The sequence below is a fragment of the Diplotaxodon limnothrissa genome, linkage group LG7 (genome assembly GCF_057381915.1).
Source record: "Diplotaxodon limnothrissa isolate DT_005_m linkage group LG7, D_limnothrissa_male_GT1.1, whole genome shotgun sequence".
Classification (NCBI taxonomy): Eukaryota; Metazoa; Chordata; class Actinopteri; order Cichliformes; family Cichlidae; genus Diplotaxodon; species Diplotaxodon limnothrissa.
The window spans coordinates 16,057,604-16,071,860 of record NC_140602.1 but is presented as its reverse complement, the minus strand read 5'-3'; the positions used below and the strand labels follow the sequence as shown (position 1 = coordinate 16,071,860).

Sequence of the window (14,257 nt, the reverse complement as noted above, 5' to 3'; positions counted from 1 at the left end):
ACAGAAAGTAACATTTGGTAAAAAAAAAAAAAAAAAAAAAGATCACTCCAACCTTTTTGGTCGGACTTATTTTTAGCCAAAGTGTCACTTATAATTGTGCCACTTCGGGCTCCGCTTTGACAGACTTCTATTAACTTCTGCATATGAAACATGCAATACTGCAAAAACTTGCCGAAGTTGTGCAATTGCTTTGACCTCATCAAGTCTGCACCAGTTTTGATTGTGTAAAGCAAAGTTGGCTTTTGAATCCAATCTGTACTACCAAGCTAAACAGGCAACAGCAACCCAACATCGCCAAGAATTAGCAGACTTGATAGTTCACTGTGAGAGAATATGGTATCAGTACTTAGTCTGCAGTCTACTGAATATTTTCTCCATAATACAGTAATGGCTGAAAGACAACAGACGCTGTATGAAAAATATATTTAACAAATCTAAACTCTAGTTGGCATTCGATGAAGCAATAAAGATTTTACATGAGTTGTACAAATAGAACTTTGGGCCTTTCAAACAACAGTAAAGCCCTTCATCCCATAACTGTACCAAAGTTTAATAAACTTATTTCCCCTTAAATTATCATGAAAAGGTACGACTGCATCTATTTTACATGCCATGTCTTGTTTCCAGAGCCCTTATCATCACAATATAATTTGCAGAAGAGACAAAAAAGCTGTTGTAATCTGCTGCTCTTGTATTTGAACACCTTGTTATTTAGGACAAATATTACAAGCTTAATTCCCAACAAAGCATTACATAACAGTGACAGAATGTGGCAAAGTACTGCAGGCAGCAATGGAAAGACCAGCGTAAGCTTAACTGTAAGCCGTCAGATCCCAATACGTGTGAAAATTGTTCATGCGTGTAAACCGAGATGAATCTGCGTCTAATCACTGGAGTGCTTTGAAAGAAAGTTAGATTGCCATGACTTTCAGAACTCTCCTGTTTTAAATCAGTGATTGTCCTACTCACTTTAAATCTGAACATTAAAGCCCCTTACAGCCATTAAGCTGTCAGCATCTTAATGTGTCAACTTCATGTCTGAACAAGCACACAGTCACACACTCATAAAAGTCCCTGCAGCAATCTAAAACAGACTAACATTTACATATCATACTTTCAACATGGCGCAAGTCTGAATGTATGCAGTCATTATAACAGACAAGTGTGAAGAGGATTATGACTGCACGTCTCCTGCCTTTTGAGAGCTCACAAAAGATAGCCCTAAACAGCAAAAACATGATGTAACATTTTATGCCACTGCATGTATTGTACAATAAGATGAAGCCTATAGTACACTTTTAGATTTTCACAATCCAGAACCAGGAGCTCTGAGTATGTGTGAGGGCTAAAGCAGACGCTCTTCTCTGCAGCACATACACAAAGACAACTAGATGCTGTGTTCTTCATGACTACAGCACGGAGAACTAAATGTGGTTAGACTTTGTTTGACACAACGCTGACAATGATCTTTGCCACAAGTGCTGTGCACATATTGCAGATATGGTGTGCACGACACCATATTTATGTTTGAACTGACAGCAAGAGAAACTTTAACATAAAAAGTTGAAGAAACCAGCACTGTTCTCCTGTATTCCCTCTTTGAAACGGCTCTAATGTTGCATTCTTTGACACTTTGGTTATCATTATGAATTAACAAGACTTATTAGCAATCTTATTAAACTGCTTGCTATACCCTCCAAAAGTCTGTATTTTCAGAAATGCTTACTTTTCCCCCCCCTATCTCTATCTATATGCACTTAATCCTACTACGCTACTGTAAGATGCATCACCACTGGTCCTTCAGTATGAGGAAAAAGATCTGTTTGCACACGCCGAGTTAGAAATTTCACAGATAAACTGGAAAAACAGATCTAACTCTGGAATATAAGGCGCCAAAACCCAAACGGTCATGGAAGGTAAAAGATTTAATCTGTCAACATGACGTGAGATGTCGACCATCTGACCCGTTATGCCGAGTGCAAGGGGATGACAAATTTGCAGCCAAAGGGAGAATGGTATTTGATTCCCACTTCCTGGAACACCTGGCGAGGAATTCCTATGTCACACAGGTAGACCCTGCCAGCCCCTTCAGCTAAGGGGAGTGGAAGGCAAAGTGAGAGGGACCATTTGGCTTCAACTGCCTGCCCCTGGCCGCTAGCAGGGGGATCTAAGCTTAGCACTGGTGCTCTGTTCTGATTCGCCCAGTCTGCAGCCGCCCAGTACCAAGGCTGATCCATCAGGAATGTGTTCTCATGACAGTCCAGACAGTTAATGATTAGATCCACAGGGGTGTCAGGGAGGTCTGTGGAGCCACAGAGAAAAAAGAAGAATGTCAAGGTATTTAGCAACGCTTTTGTTTTTAATGAAGCCAACAGTATTTGGAGGGGGAGAGATCAATAAAGCCACAAAACAAACCTACCTTTGATACTGGACACCTGTTTGCCACCAGTTTTGTTGAAGAGGGTGACCTCGCTGGTCACGGCGTCATGCATTTTGACAAAGTTTGGCAGAAACAGGACGACCTCCACTTCGTGATTGGCCAGGTGGCGACCGCAGCTGATGCCCTGAGCTCCCTGAACATGAGGGCCACACAGCAGTGCCACCGTGGGATGCTGGTGCAAATTCTTCGGGGTGAATCTGGAAGAAGCAGGAATAGCAAAGGTTTTATTTAGTACTTTAGAAGAACAAAATGACTAGGTTAATTAGTGTTGATGCGACAAATATGAAATAAATAGAAACAAGAGAGAAACTTAGAAAAAAATAAGTACTCTGAGAGCACAAACCTCCACCAAAGCAGCTCACTCTCTGGGGAGTATTTACTTTCTAGGGAATAGTATTGCATTTTGTATATATTCATTTTGGGGTTTTTACAGTTGTTTTCACTGCACTAAAAACTTCTTAAAGTATATTTAAAAAGAACAAAGTGAAACTGAAACCCATTTTAACTATAATGTGATATTTAGAATCCCCATATATTAGTATCATTTCCTAAATGTTGCCAGTTCAACAAAAGGCACATTTTAGATAATTGCTTACCTGTTTGGCCCCCCTAGTAATGTAAGTGCCATCTGACTGGCACACACTCCAGTCATTTCCAGTCTCCTCTCCAGTGACAGACCATGGCGCTCAGCAACAGACAACAGACGCTTGTGCAGTTCGTAGGTTATACTTGGTACAACAAGTCCAGAGTCTGTGGAAAGTAAAGCAAACATCAATAAGGCTTAAATTGATTTACCTGCATCTCCACTTCATTCATTCCTATATAAAACACTTGCCGGTGCAGTATTCTTTGGCCCCAGGCTGCGGTACAGTAATCTGTCTGTACACAACAGGTTTGGCCTCCAGGATGTTCTCATCATGCCGGTACCGAGTAGGAGTCTGCTCCTGAGGTGTGCCGCGTGACCTCACACCATTACGACGCTCCGATATGTCAATCTCTGAGAAAACTGCTGCTTTGTCAAAAAGAGCCAGGTTTCCTTCAAAATCAAAGTCTGTGTCCAGGAAATCATCCACGCCGTCGCCAAAACACTCATCATCTCTCTGCTTCATCTGGCCATTCTTCACCCCATTCTTCTTCGGCGTCACTTGATTTACCCCTCGATTACTGGCTGACCCTGAGGGGATGATAAATATATAGTTAACCACTTTGCCACAGATTTTTAGTGAATTTAACAGCATTGCACTTACAGGAGTTATGTCTTCGACGGAATCCTTTAGGCTGGCCAGGTATGTCCAGATGACGCTCTCCATAACTTTTAGAGCAGTGCTGTGGAGAGTTCAGTTTCTCCACAGATCTAGGGTCACCCTTTGGGACTGCAACCGGTGCGCTGGTTACCTTTGCAGGTGCAGCAGAGGTAGTCCGACTATTGTCATTTCTAAAATCTAAAATCTTTAGGTCTTTTATGTCAATGGCACTGGGAAAAAAAATATGAGTCAGAATGACGTTAAATAACAAAACCGATGAGCTAAAAAGTTGACAATGAGCTAACATTTAGTAGCACAGACTTACCTGAATGTGACCTCTGGCACGGGACACTTGACTCCATTGTGGAAAGGCTGTCTTAAGGAGATGGTTTGGCTGGACTGGTCCACAGATGATACTTCTCCCTGGTAGACTCCCAGCGTTGGTCCACAGTTAATTGACACCAAACTACCCAACCAATCCGCGGCCATTTCTACAGCACGTGTTATTAAGAAAGAAAATATTAATTATGTAGCATTATTGTCAGAGAAGATTTCTAGAGACAGGAATCATCCTGTTAGCTAACTTTGTGACCAGGACATCAGAAATACTAGTCGTTCGGTTTTACTAGAGAGTCGTGACTAGCTTAGCCACGGCCTGCTATCAACCTTAGCTAAGTTTATATGAAGGTAATATCGCCTTGAAAAAAAAATTGTTTACCTTTTTGGAGTTACGGTGATGAAGAGCCTCCTGAACAATACAACTCAATAAACTGCGATATTAAGTGCTCATAAGAAAACTGTTTCTTCTTCAACTATTAGCTTCTTAGCTTTTTGAATGGAGCAAGCTTTCACGGTTTATACCACTTCCTGTTTCCGGAAGAAGTACCTTTTCGAAATAAGAGCCGAAGCTTAACAATTTTTTGCCAGACAGCTGGAAATCTGTGGTGAAGCTTGTTTTGCCCCCCCCCCCCCCCACACACACACACACACACACACACAAACACACAAACACAAAAAGTCAGGCAGAGCTAAATAGAAATTTCAACTCATTATCTCAAAATCTCTGGTTAGTATCTCAACATGTTGACATACTTAGTATCTCGAAATTTCCAGTTATTTCATATAACTATAGCGATACGTAACAGCGTAGCTTTGACTTACAGTTGGCAAAAACAAATTTCCTTTAGTGGGTACATCTTATGGATATTATGGAAACTTGTTTCAGGCACTGAAAAAAATAGAAAAATGTCTTCTATACGTCCAAATTTCAGTTTAGTCTCATTAACTAAACTTGAAATTTCGCCTATGGTATCTAAAAATTCAGACTTTCTCAGAAATGACTTCAACAGAAGTCAAAAATTTGAGATACACAATTGTAATAAATAAGTCGACATTTGACTTTTTTTTTTCTTAGTGGCAGAAACAAAGCTTCCACATAAACTTCAGTATAACCTCACTTCTAGATTTTCAGTTGAAACAAATATTTTAAAACAAGCAAACAAAGACGTATATACATTTTTATCCATTTGTGTATTTTGTTCCCATAATTGTTGTGGTATTGATAGAAGAACTGCAATTTTAAAAATGTGTAACTGAGAAAATGAAGGTCATAATTTTAAACAAACATGTACCGAGTACTTCTTTGTACAAAATACAGATGTCATGATGTCTGACTTCTCATGAGTCAGAAATGGTGTGATTAGTGTCTCAGCTGGTGTGATCCCATCTCAGCATGGGTTCTAGTACCTACTTGCAAATGGCAAACCACTAATTCAAATAGATTTGGTTAGTAGAATATTGAGTCATTAAATATTTGTTGCTGGTGGAAAATTTTTCATTAACAGAGCAGTGCTTCTGAATAATGGTCTGACTTGCTAACGCAGAGAAACAAATTTGGATTTTGCCACTTGTGTGCAATATTTCACACTGATTTATAGAACTGCCCAAAGATTATCCATCATGTTGCTCCCTGAAGTTTAAATACAGAAAGAAAGAAAAAAACAATCATATCAAGCATTGTTTTCTCTTTTTGTGCTTAGAGCGATCACAGTCAATCATTTACTGTTACGCATAATTAATCAAGGACAAGCTGGTCGTTTGGGAGATGCTCCTGACAACTCGTGTCAACAAACAAGTAAGTCAGCAGGCAAAGTGAGCTCATGCAGAGGCTATCCCAGGAGTGTTATCCGTGACACACTCACCCAACAGAGTCCTGTGTGCAGAGGCTGTCATGGATACACGCGCTAAAGGGCTATATGCTGAAAAAGGTGTTATCAAAGCTGCGTGATACTCCATGAGATGAAATGAGCATCCTCAGTGCACAAGAGAGGGTTTCTTCATCAAGGTAAGAGAAAGTGTCATTTAGTGCACTGCAGAAGTCAGTTTAAATTTCACCATGCACATCTGTTCTTATCTCTCATGATACAGTTGATGACATGGTATACATGCATTTAGATATGGAGACTGGTGTGAAAAACACATGAAGAACAACGACCACTGAATTATCTAAATTTCATAAACACGCCGTAACAACCCCAAAGTGTTAAAACCAGATGATGATCATGAAGTAAGCAATTCAAATATCAAGACACATGATCTATGAATAGCCACAACACGTTGAGCTGTCATCTTTGTGTGAAAATCTGTCTTTGACACGTGGGCAGACGTGTGGAGTGTAACATCTCCCAAACAGAGAGGAGCATTAACTTGGATAGGAAGACGCTACAGGATGTTTAGGGGTTCAAGCCCATTTTCTTCCGCAGACCTGGATATGTGGGACACCAAATCTCGCTTTACAGGCCAGGCAAGATCAAGATATCATTTTATATTTCTGAACTTGAATAATCAGAAGGTAATTATTTAAAAGAAAATGCTTCCCGCTCCTCTTTTTAGACATCAGCATGGTGTGGTGTGGCATCTGTATCAGGATCAGGCTTTCTGTCCAAAGTCAGCACAAGGTTGGGGGAATATTATATAGAGACATGAGTTTTCAGTGAGGTTGGTATATGGCTAATTTATGTGTTTCTGAACATCGAGCAGTGCTGGTGGCTCCAGGCAAAATGACCCAGGTCTAAGGAGGTGGCAATCATTGTCCCATCTGGGGCCTGAGAGTCCCACACGATCATTAGGGGCTGAGTTAAGGGCTGCCCGGGATGGAAGTAGCTTCAGACAAACAGAAGTGGTGCACTGGCTGCAGGAGGCTCACGAGCAACTTGAGTCTCAACTGGACTGGCTGAAGACCAGAGACATGCTGAGCTACAACGCAACTATTGCACAGCTGCCTGGCAGGGCAAGTTGATTGAAATGTCTAAGACCAAATGCCTTATTTGTTTTGAGTGTGTTGATTTTTTCATTCTCTTTAGCTGTTTTGGATTGATTGCTACTCTGGATAAGTATTTGGTTTGTCTTGCACACAGCATCCTCTCACCACGTAATAATGTGTCCCATAGCAGCTACCACAAATGATGAAGGGCCTCGAGGATGAGAAGAAGGCTGCTGTATCAGCTGAAAATGAAAAAAGCAGACAGTGCAGAGAACTCTGTGAAAAGTAAGTCCAGGAAAAAAATATTTAATAATTTAAGAAAAAATTCTCACATGATATTTGCTTACAAGGGTCTTAAATCTGGAGAAGGATTTGTTACATATGAGGTCTGCTCTGGACAGAGGAAGCATCGATCAATCAACCGAGAGAGCTCCGGGCTCGCTCAACAGAACATTACCAGTGAGTCAAGAAGGTCTTAACAGACAGATGTTGAAGTCATTGGATTATTATAAAAGATTCACGCTAAACAAGGTGTGACTCCTTGTTCACCTTTGCTAAATGACACTTTTTCTAAAAAATGGTTTTAATCCAGGAGAAGCAGAAAGTTGACACAGAGATGCTGGAGTTGAGAGAGGCTCTGAAAGAGGCTGAGACTAAGGCAAAGATACTAGAAGAAGAGCGTAACAAGGCACTCCAACAGCTTCAAGCGTCTATTGAGGTGAATTTAAAAATATTACAATTTAACACAATGCTACAATCAAATGTCATATATTGTATTGCTCCGTTTTGTTTCACCAAATGATATCTGACTGTGTGGAACTTTTGGGGTTTTTTCTTGGGGTTTGATTCCAAGGGATCCTTTGGGTCTTGTGGATTGTGGGGTCCATCCTCTGTTGGATGGGCTTGTTTCAGTGGGTACTGGGGAAGATTGGAAGCCAGGCAGGGTGTGGTTGGAGCAATGGGTTCAGGGTGTGGTATCAGGGGAGACTGACCAAAATTCTGCATCCCCTAATTGAGCAGGATGCCGGAACAGAGTGAGCTGTGCTGCACTGCAACAAGGTATCTGGAAAGCTGCACAATCAGAAAAAGTTCACTTGTCTGGCCACACTGTGTGCATTGGGCCCTTTTCTGTTACATCAAGTGAACATGGACTTGTTCTGACTTGTTTTTGTGGTGTGGCACTCACACTGTCCTGTCGGAGGAGTTCGCTGCTGATGGGGAGTGCTGTAAAGGAGGTTCTTTGTGTGCACCGTCATATTTAGATGAGTGTTTTGTGTGAAAATACCTTCCCTAAGAATCATCAGCGGTTGATGGTTTCGTGTTATCGCAGATAGTTTTGTATAAGTGACATGAAAGTGTGTTGTGTGTCATGCATCAGTGGTGTTGCTATTTTCATCTCTTCAGTGTGCGCTCTGTTTCTGTGCACACCCAGATGCAGAGGACGCTGTTGAGTCAAATAGAGGAGACGCACAAGAAGCTCAGCCACACTGCACAGGATCATTCTGAACTGCAGAAAGAGCTGAGCGAAGCCAACAACAAGATCAGCCAAGCATGCCTGGTCAGTTTGCCAGAATTCAGTATTTCATTGCACATCCACACTCATAAGCCTGATAAAGCTGACAATAAACAAAATTTGTTTTGACCAGTTAACATTGTATAGTTTGTGCTCCGGAGAAAAGAGATGTGATCCATTTTAAATGACAAATGTTTCATGATGTTAGCAAATTGTTTTTTTTTTTAAACTTCCTTCAATGCGCAATCAAAGTCCCATAAGTCCAGTTTTTACAACACACATGATCAAAATTAATTTAAAACATTATCTTCCTAATTTTGCTCAGGAAAAAGCCATCTTATCAACTCAAGTGTTGAAGTTGGAGGACAATATAAAAGAAATAAAGTCCAAACTGACTGAGGCTCTGTGTGACAAAGATCACCTGATACAGGTATTGTTTTTAACTGTGATGTGAGTGTAATCCACAGCATAGATCAAAGCACTGTGATTTATAACTACATCTTGGTTTTCGGGTGCGTTACAGGAGAAGACAAATCTTCTCCACAGGGTTCAAGTCCTGGAGATGCAGACTCACAACAAACAGCAGCAGAAAGATGTTGTGGTGAAGGAAGACTCAAAGGCTCTCAGAGAGGTTGTAAAAGCTTTTGAGGAGCTATTCTTTCAATAAGTTTTAGTTGGGAGGAGGGTTCTTAATTGAAGAATTGCCTTCCTGTAATTGCACCAGGAAAATGAAAAAATAAGAGGAGAGCTTGAAATGATCAAGAAGAGGCTGGAGATATCACACCACGAGCTACAGGAGCTGACAGATGAGAAAATCATAAACACCAAACAGGTCACCGATCTGGAGGTGCAGTGCTCTCAGCTGATCAGAGAAAAAGAGGAACTGCAGAGTGAAATTAAAGGCAGACGAGAAGAAATGCAGGAAAAGTGCTGTGAGCACAGGTGAGATGGAGATCACACATATTATTTAATATGAGAAGATGCTTCTTTATTCGTTATTGACTATGCAGTGCAGTACAATTCTCTTTACATAAACGTCAAACTATTTCTTCAGGGAATCTGTGGAAGTCTTGGAACTAGAAAACCAGAAACTGAGGAATCAGTGTCTGCGTTTGGAGGGTGAGGTGTTTGAGAAGGAAAAGCGGGAGGAAGAGTATCGCAAACAAGATGTGGTAAAGGTCCAGACCATCGAGGAACTGAAGGCTGTGGCCTCACATTGGACAGAGAAATGGCAAAAAGTGGCTTTGACCCTGCAGTCTACACAAGAGGAGTTAGAGGAGTTAAAGAAGAACTCAAGAAATAAAGTAAGAACATCCTTTTACCATGCTCTTAAAGACATCAAGTATATCTCATATACTGCTTCTCCCAAATAATCATTTTCAGACACTACTACTGTACTAAAGTCTTTTCCCAGTGTATGAGACCTTGATATTTTCCATAGGCACTTGGATAAGTTCCTGGACCATGACTAACTTCCAGGCTAACATGTCATGTCTCACAATCACACATGTCTGGAATAAGTGCAAAGAAAGTTTTCCTCTTGGGCAGATGAATGTAAACACCGCCTTCTGATGTCAGAACACACTTAATTCTGTGCAGTGGAAGATCCAAGTGAAGTATAAGTAAACAAAATGATTTTGTTTACTTATACGTCACACTATTTTTGTGAAGGGAGATCATTTTTAATAAGTGCATTTATCCAAGTGTTTATAATAAAATACTGCTGAGGCTAAAAAAGGAATTGCCATGTATAACAAACATCAAACATTTTGATAATATTTTTCCAGTTAGAGAAAAAAGATCTAAATCCGAAGCAGCACAAAGAGGGCAGTGTGCCTCTGAATAGAAACCTGTAGCTGTAGATGATATAACTGAACACCTGTAACATTCAGGGAGGATGTGACTCGCTGCTCAGGGATGAGCTTGAAAAGCTGGAGCTGGAAAGGAGCAGGAGCCAGGCACGTCTTCATAGAGATAAGGACGAAGGTAAAGGTGAGCTCACTTCTGAATAATCTGTGTCAAGTGAAAATATTCCAGACAAGAATACAGATCAGGTATTTTGCAGTTATCCAGTATTAAATAATTCTCTGACACAAGGGGGCGTTGTATTTGCAGGTGAAGGGGGCCAGATTCCAGACAAAGGGACAGAGACATGGTAAGTAGATTTTGATGAGATTTTCATTTTCAAAACACAATGTCAGGAAAGTGCTTGAAATGAAATTTTGTGAGCTTCATCATAACTGTTTTTTTTTTCCCAGCTTATCAGAATCCTCTTTGTTATGGGACTCTGAGAGCCACCCAAACAAATTCCTTCAGGTAACAAAATATTCCTGCCTCACTTATGTGCATTTTTGACACCTTAATGGAAGGTGAGGGGAACTGTGACGAGAAGATGATGTTGTCTTTCGTAATTTACGTACAGGTCAGCATCCAAAGCAGTGAGGTTCAAAGGCTGAAGCAAAAACTTGCAGACAAAGAGAATGAACTGAGCGAAAAGTACGCTTTCTTACTTCTTAAACTTATGTGTGACGTATTGTTGTAGACTCTGAAAATGACTGTGTAACAGATGAGTATGTGCACTGTCTTAGAGAACATGCTTTAAAGACTCTAGAAAGGCTGAGAGAGATGGAAAAAAATGAGGCTAAAATCAAGATTTCTGCCCTGGAGCTCAAGGTAGTGTCACTACAACCTGATCATACTATAAATCAACACATTTAACCACTCATAACCCGAAGGGTATGTTCTTATCTCCTCCCCTTAGCTCATGAAAAAGCTTCCTGAAGATGGCCAAGATCAGGGAAGCATTCTAACAGACATCTTCATTCGTGACTCAGAGGGTATGAGCCGGCCTGCCAGGATTCAATGCACTGATTTACCTTGCTGAGTTCTGAAACGACTTCCTGATGTTTTCAGAGATTCCAGGGAAGGTGAACCAAATCCTCCCAAGCTCGAAGCTTCAAACCCAGAGGCAGTTTTATGAGGTCAAGTCCATAAATGGAATGTACTATAAGCCACCTGTCTTTGTAAATGTAACAAATGAGGCAAATCTTGCCCACAGGTTGAAGATGGGAAACCTTCTGTCCAAGGCCAAAGGGGCAAAACAGTCTGTCCGCTTAATGTAGACACAGAGCAGCAAAGGAGACTGGTTACTGAGCAGGTAGTGTATGATTCTGGTCCTGATCCAAGTTAGCACTATGGCTCCAGAGTGGCAATGTTAATCAGTCTACTTATTAACCTTTCACTGAAATACAATCTTATTTATATGAATTGGTAGGGGAGCCGTAGGATTTTGCAGAGAATTTCAGGATAAAGCCTGCAACAAGTTTGGACTTGTGGTTGTCGGTGAAACATCCCAATAAATTTTAAATCAGATGCTAATATGATTACTATATCAAGTACTTAATTTAATAAACAACAACAGTATTACCTGCAGCTTCAGCTACATAATGATGGCCAGCAGGTTAAAACATTAAACAAAGTTATACAAAGTTTGTACATTCTAACTAGTGTTAGCATGTTAGCACCTGCAGTAGGTTACAACAAGCCTGAGTAACTGCTATTTTCTATTACATCTGTAGTTAAAGAGTTTATTTAAAGAACGAGAGGGAAAGGAGGCCCAGCAGGGTGACAGCAATGGAGCCTCTTCACCTCAAGACTGGACACCCACAGTTAAACTTGTTAGGGTAAGAAGCCTCAGCCATATAAAGCTGAAAAACACAATGATCCTGGCTAAAAAGTGTTTGTGACTTTCTCTCAGGCTGCAGTGGACAGGAGAAACTGGCAACAAGCCTCGGGTTTGATGCCAGTGTTCGAGGAGGATGAAGAGGAGATTAACGGCTGTCCAGCAGAGGAGGAGGAGGAGGAGGGAGAGGCAGGAGAGGAGACCCATGATGAAAGCCTCCTTGATCAGAAACAGCAGGTTATTAAACTTAATGTTCAGCTGCAGAAAGCATTACCAAGTTCAAAAATTTATAAAATCCAACTAAAAGAATAAAAAGAATATACAGTATATATATTGTAGGGATATATATCATCGGCAACTGATTCGACTTAATATCTTTAGTGGCATTATCGTGACACGCAGATTATACTGTGAAATTCTGAACCGCCCTCACTTTCATTACATATACACGCATATGTGCAGAGAGCACTAATCCCAGCTTCTACTTTAATCAAAGAGCAGGGCTGTCGTTCTGACTGCATAGCTGCTTAAATGGTACGTGGAAAAAACATTTCTGCTATAATCTCAAATATGACTCCTTGTACTTGGTAAATCGGATATAAAGCAAAGGAGTTAACCATTCAGTAGAAACACAGTGAAGTCAACCATGAAAGGATAGGAATGAGTTACAGTGTTTTTCCATGTGAAGATCTTTGACCAACTTTTCTGAACATTTTTTAGAAAAAGGATTAAAATCATAAAATAGCGCATTAATATGGCCAATGCACACCTGCAAGAGGAAACATGAAGTCAGAGGTTTGAAACTGTTCCTCTCCTCATCAGATCTCAGCTATGACTGCAGAAATCAACAATCTGAAGGCAAAAAATGACAGTCTGCTGCAAGGTGAAGCTGTGCTAGGATCAGTGTAATGAGTAGTGTAGAAACGTGTCTGCATGGCTGTGTTGTGTTTCAAGTCTTAGGATGTACTCATCCCAAACAGGGACATGTCCACAAATGTCCATGAAGTTGTTTTTTTTTTTTTAAACAGGCACAAAAATGGTCATTGGTGGAGAAGTCTCTAGTTTAAATGAATTCACCTTCTGATTCTATGTTTGAGTTCTTTCTGTATTTCTAGTCTGTTTGTTGGATTTGAAGTTTGGAAATTTAAATTTTCTCCGTCTTTTCTTTTTGTCAAGCCTTAAGGTCAAAGAGGTCAATCTGGGACCGTAGCCCCCCCAAAAAGCTCTCAGATAAGTCTTCTCAGTGTTCAGATGAATATGGCCCAGAGTGGAAGAGGACACTTCCCCTTTATCCTGATGGAATATTCCTGGCTGAGCTTGTACACATCTGTAGCCCTGATGAAGAGGAGGGAGAGGTTAAATGACGTATTTGTGAAGACTCCAACCAGCTTTATTCCTGATGCTTCACAGAAAATGATTGTTCCATTCAAATATTTTATTGTATCGTTGTTACAGAAAATCATTAAGCGGAACCATAACAACAATAATTTTAGCATTTTTAGCTGATAAAATCCGGCAGAAAGATTTTTAGTGACAAGGACCAAATACATCTGTATTGTAAAGACTATAGTGTTCAGTTAAAACGTTTTGGGTATAGAAACCAAATGGATACAAGACTGCACAATTAAAAGGTTTATTCTGGGCTTTGCTTTACAGAAACGTACACTAAAAGCAACTTTCTACATTTTGCATAGAAGAATGTAGTGACTGATATGCTGAAATAAGGCCATGTTGAAAGAACTGATTTCTCAGAGTTTCACTGAACACAGGCATTTCATATACCTAAACAACAATTCAGTCAGACAACTCCAGGATACAGAGTTTGGCTGCAAGCTCATCACTCCTTTCAAACATCTGTCAGAGCCGATGAGTTAATAACACCTCCTTAAGTCCCCATTTTGACAGTGAGGTGGTGGAGGAACTGAAACAGCAGCAGTGCTGGGGGGCAGCTCCACTGGGATACCATAGATGGAAATTTTTGAAGTCCAAGTAAGCTGCCAGATTAGGAGGGTGTGTATCATCTTGAGTGTAGACAGCACCTTGAGGTGAACTAGATCACAGGTTGACTCTATCCATACGCGCTTCATGTCTGACCGTTTTTGTTGCCCAAAGAGCT

General features: G+C 40.6%; 2 protein-coding genes across 2 annotated transcripts; one reads left to right on the top strand and one right to left on the bottom strand.

The window, feature by feature from the left end:
* Positions 1–1,599: 1,599 nt before the first annotated feature.
* Positions 1,600–4,504, bottom strand: edc3 (enhancer of mRNA decapping 3 homolog (S. cerevisiae)). Its single transcript, XM_085357552.1, has 7 exons — positions 4,403–4,504; positions 4,010–4,175; positions 3,688–3,914; positions 3,276–3,614; positions 3,037–3,190; positions 2,420–2,637; positions 1,600–2,302 (listed from the first exon to the last, which is right to left on the bottom strand). Exons 2-7 carry the CDS (start codon positions 4,171–4,173, stop codon positions 1,968–1,970), a joined length of 1,437 nt encoding a protein of 478 aa, XP_085213678.1. The 5' UTR covers positions 4,174–4,175; positions 4,403–4,504; the 3' UTR covers positions 1,600–1,967.
* A 1,950-nt stretch (positions 4,505–6,454) lies between these two features.
* LOC146628067 (uncharacterized) lies at positions 6,455–13,505 on the top strand. The gene is made up of 23 exons (XM_085357550.1): positions 6,455–6,487; positions 6,577–6,641; positions 6,739–6,973; positions 7,137–7,231; positions 7,297–7,405; positions 7,539–7,664; positions 8,379–8,504; positions 8,785–8,889; positions 8,983–9,090; positions 9,184–9,401; positions 9,514–9,763; positions 10,352–10,451; positions 10,575–10,614; positions 10,718–10,775; positions 10,882–10,955; positions 11,048–11,132; positions 11,221–11,296; positions 11,373–11,440; positions 11,518–11,616; positions 12,038–12,142; positions 12,217–12,378; positions 12,964–13,024; positions 13,318–13,505. The coding sequence occupies exons 1-23, from the start codon at positions 6,455–6,457 to the stop codon at positions 13,503–13,505; spliced, it is 2,586 nt and encodes an 861-aa protein (XP_085213676.1).
* Positions 13,506–14,257: the final 752 nt, after the last annotated feature.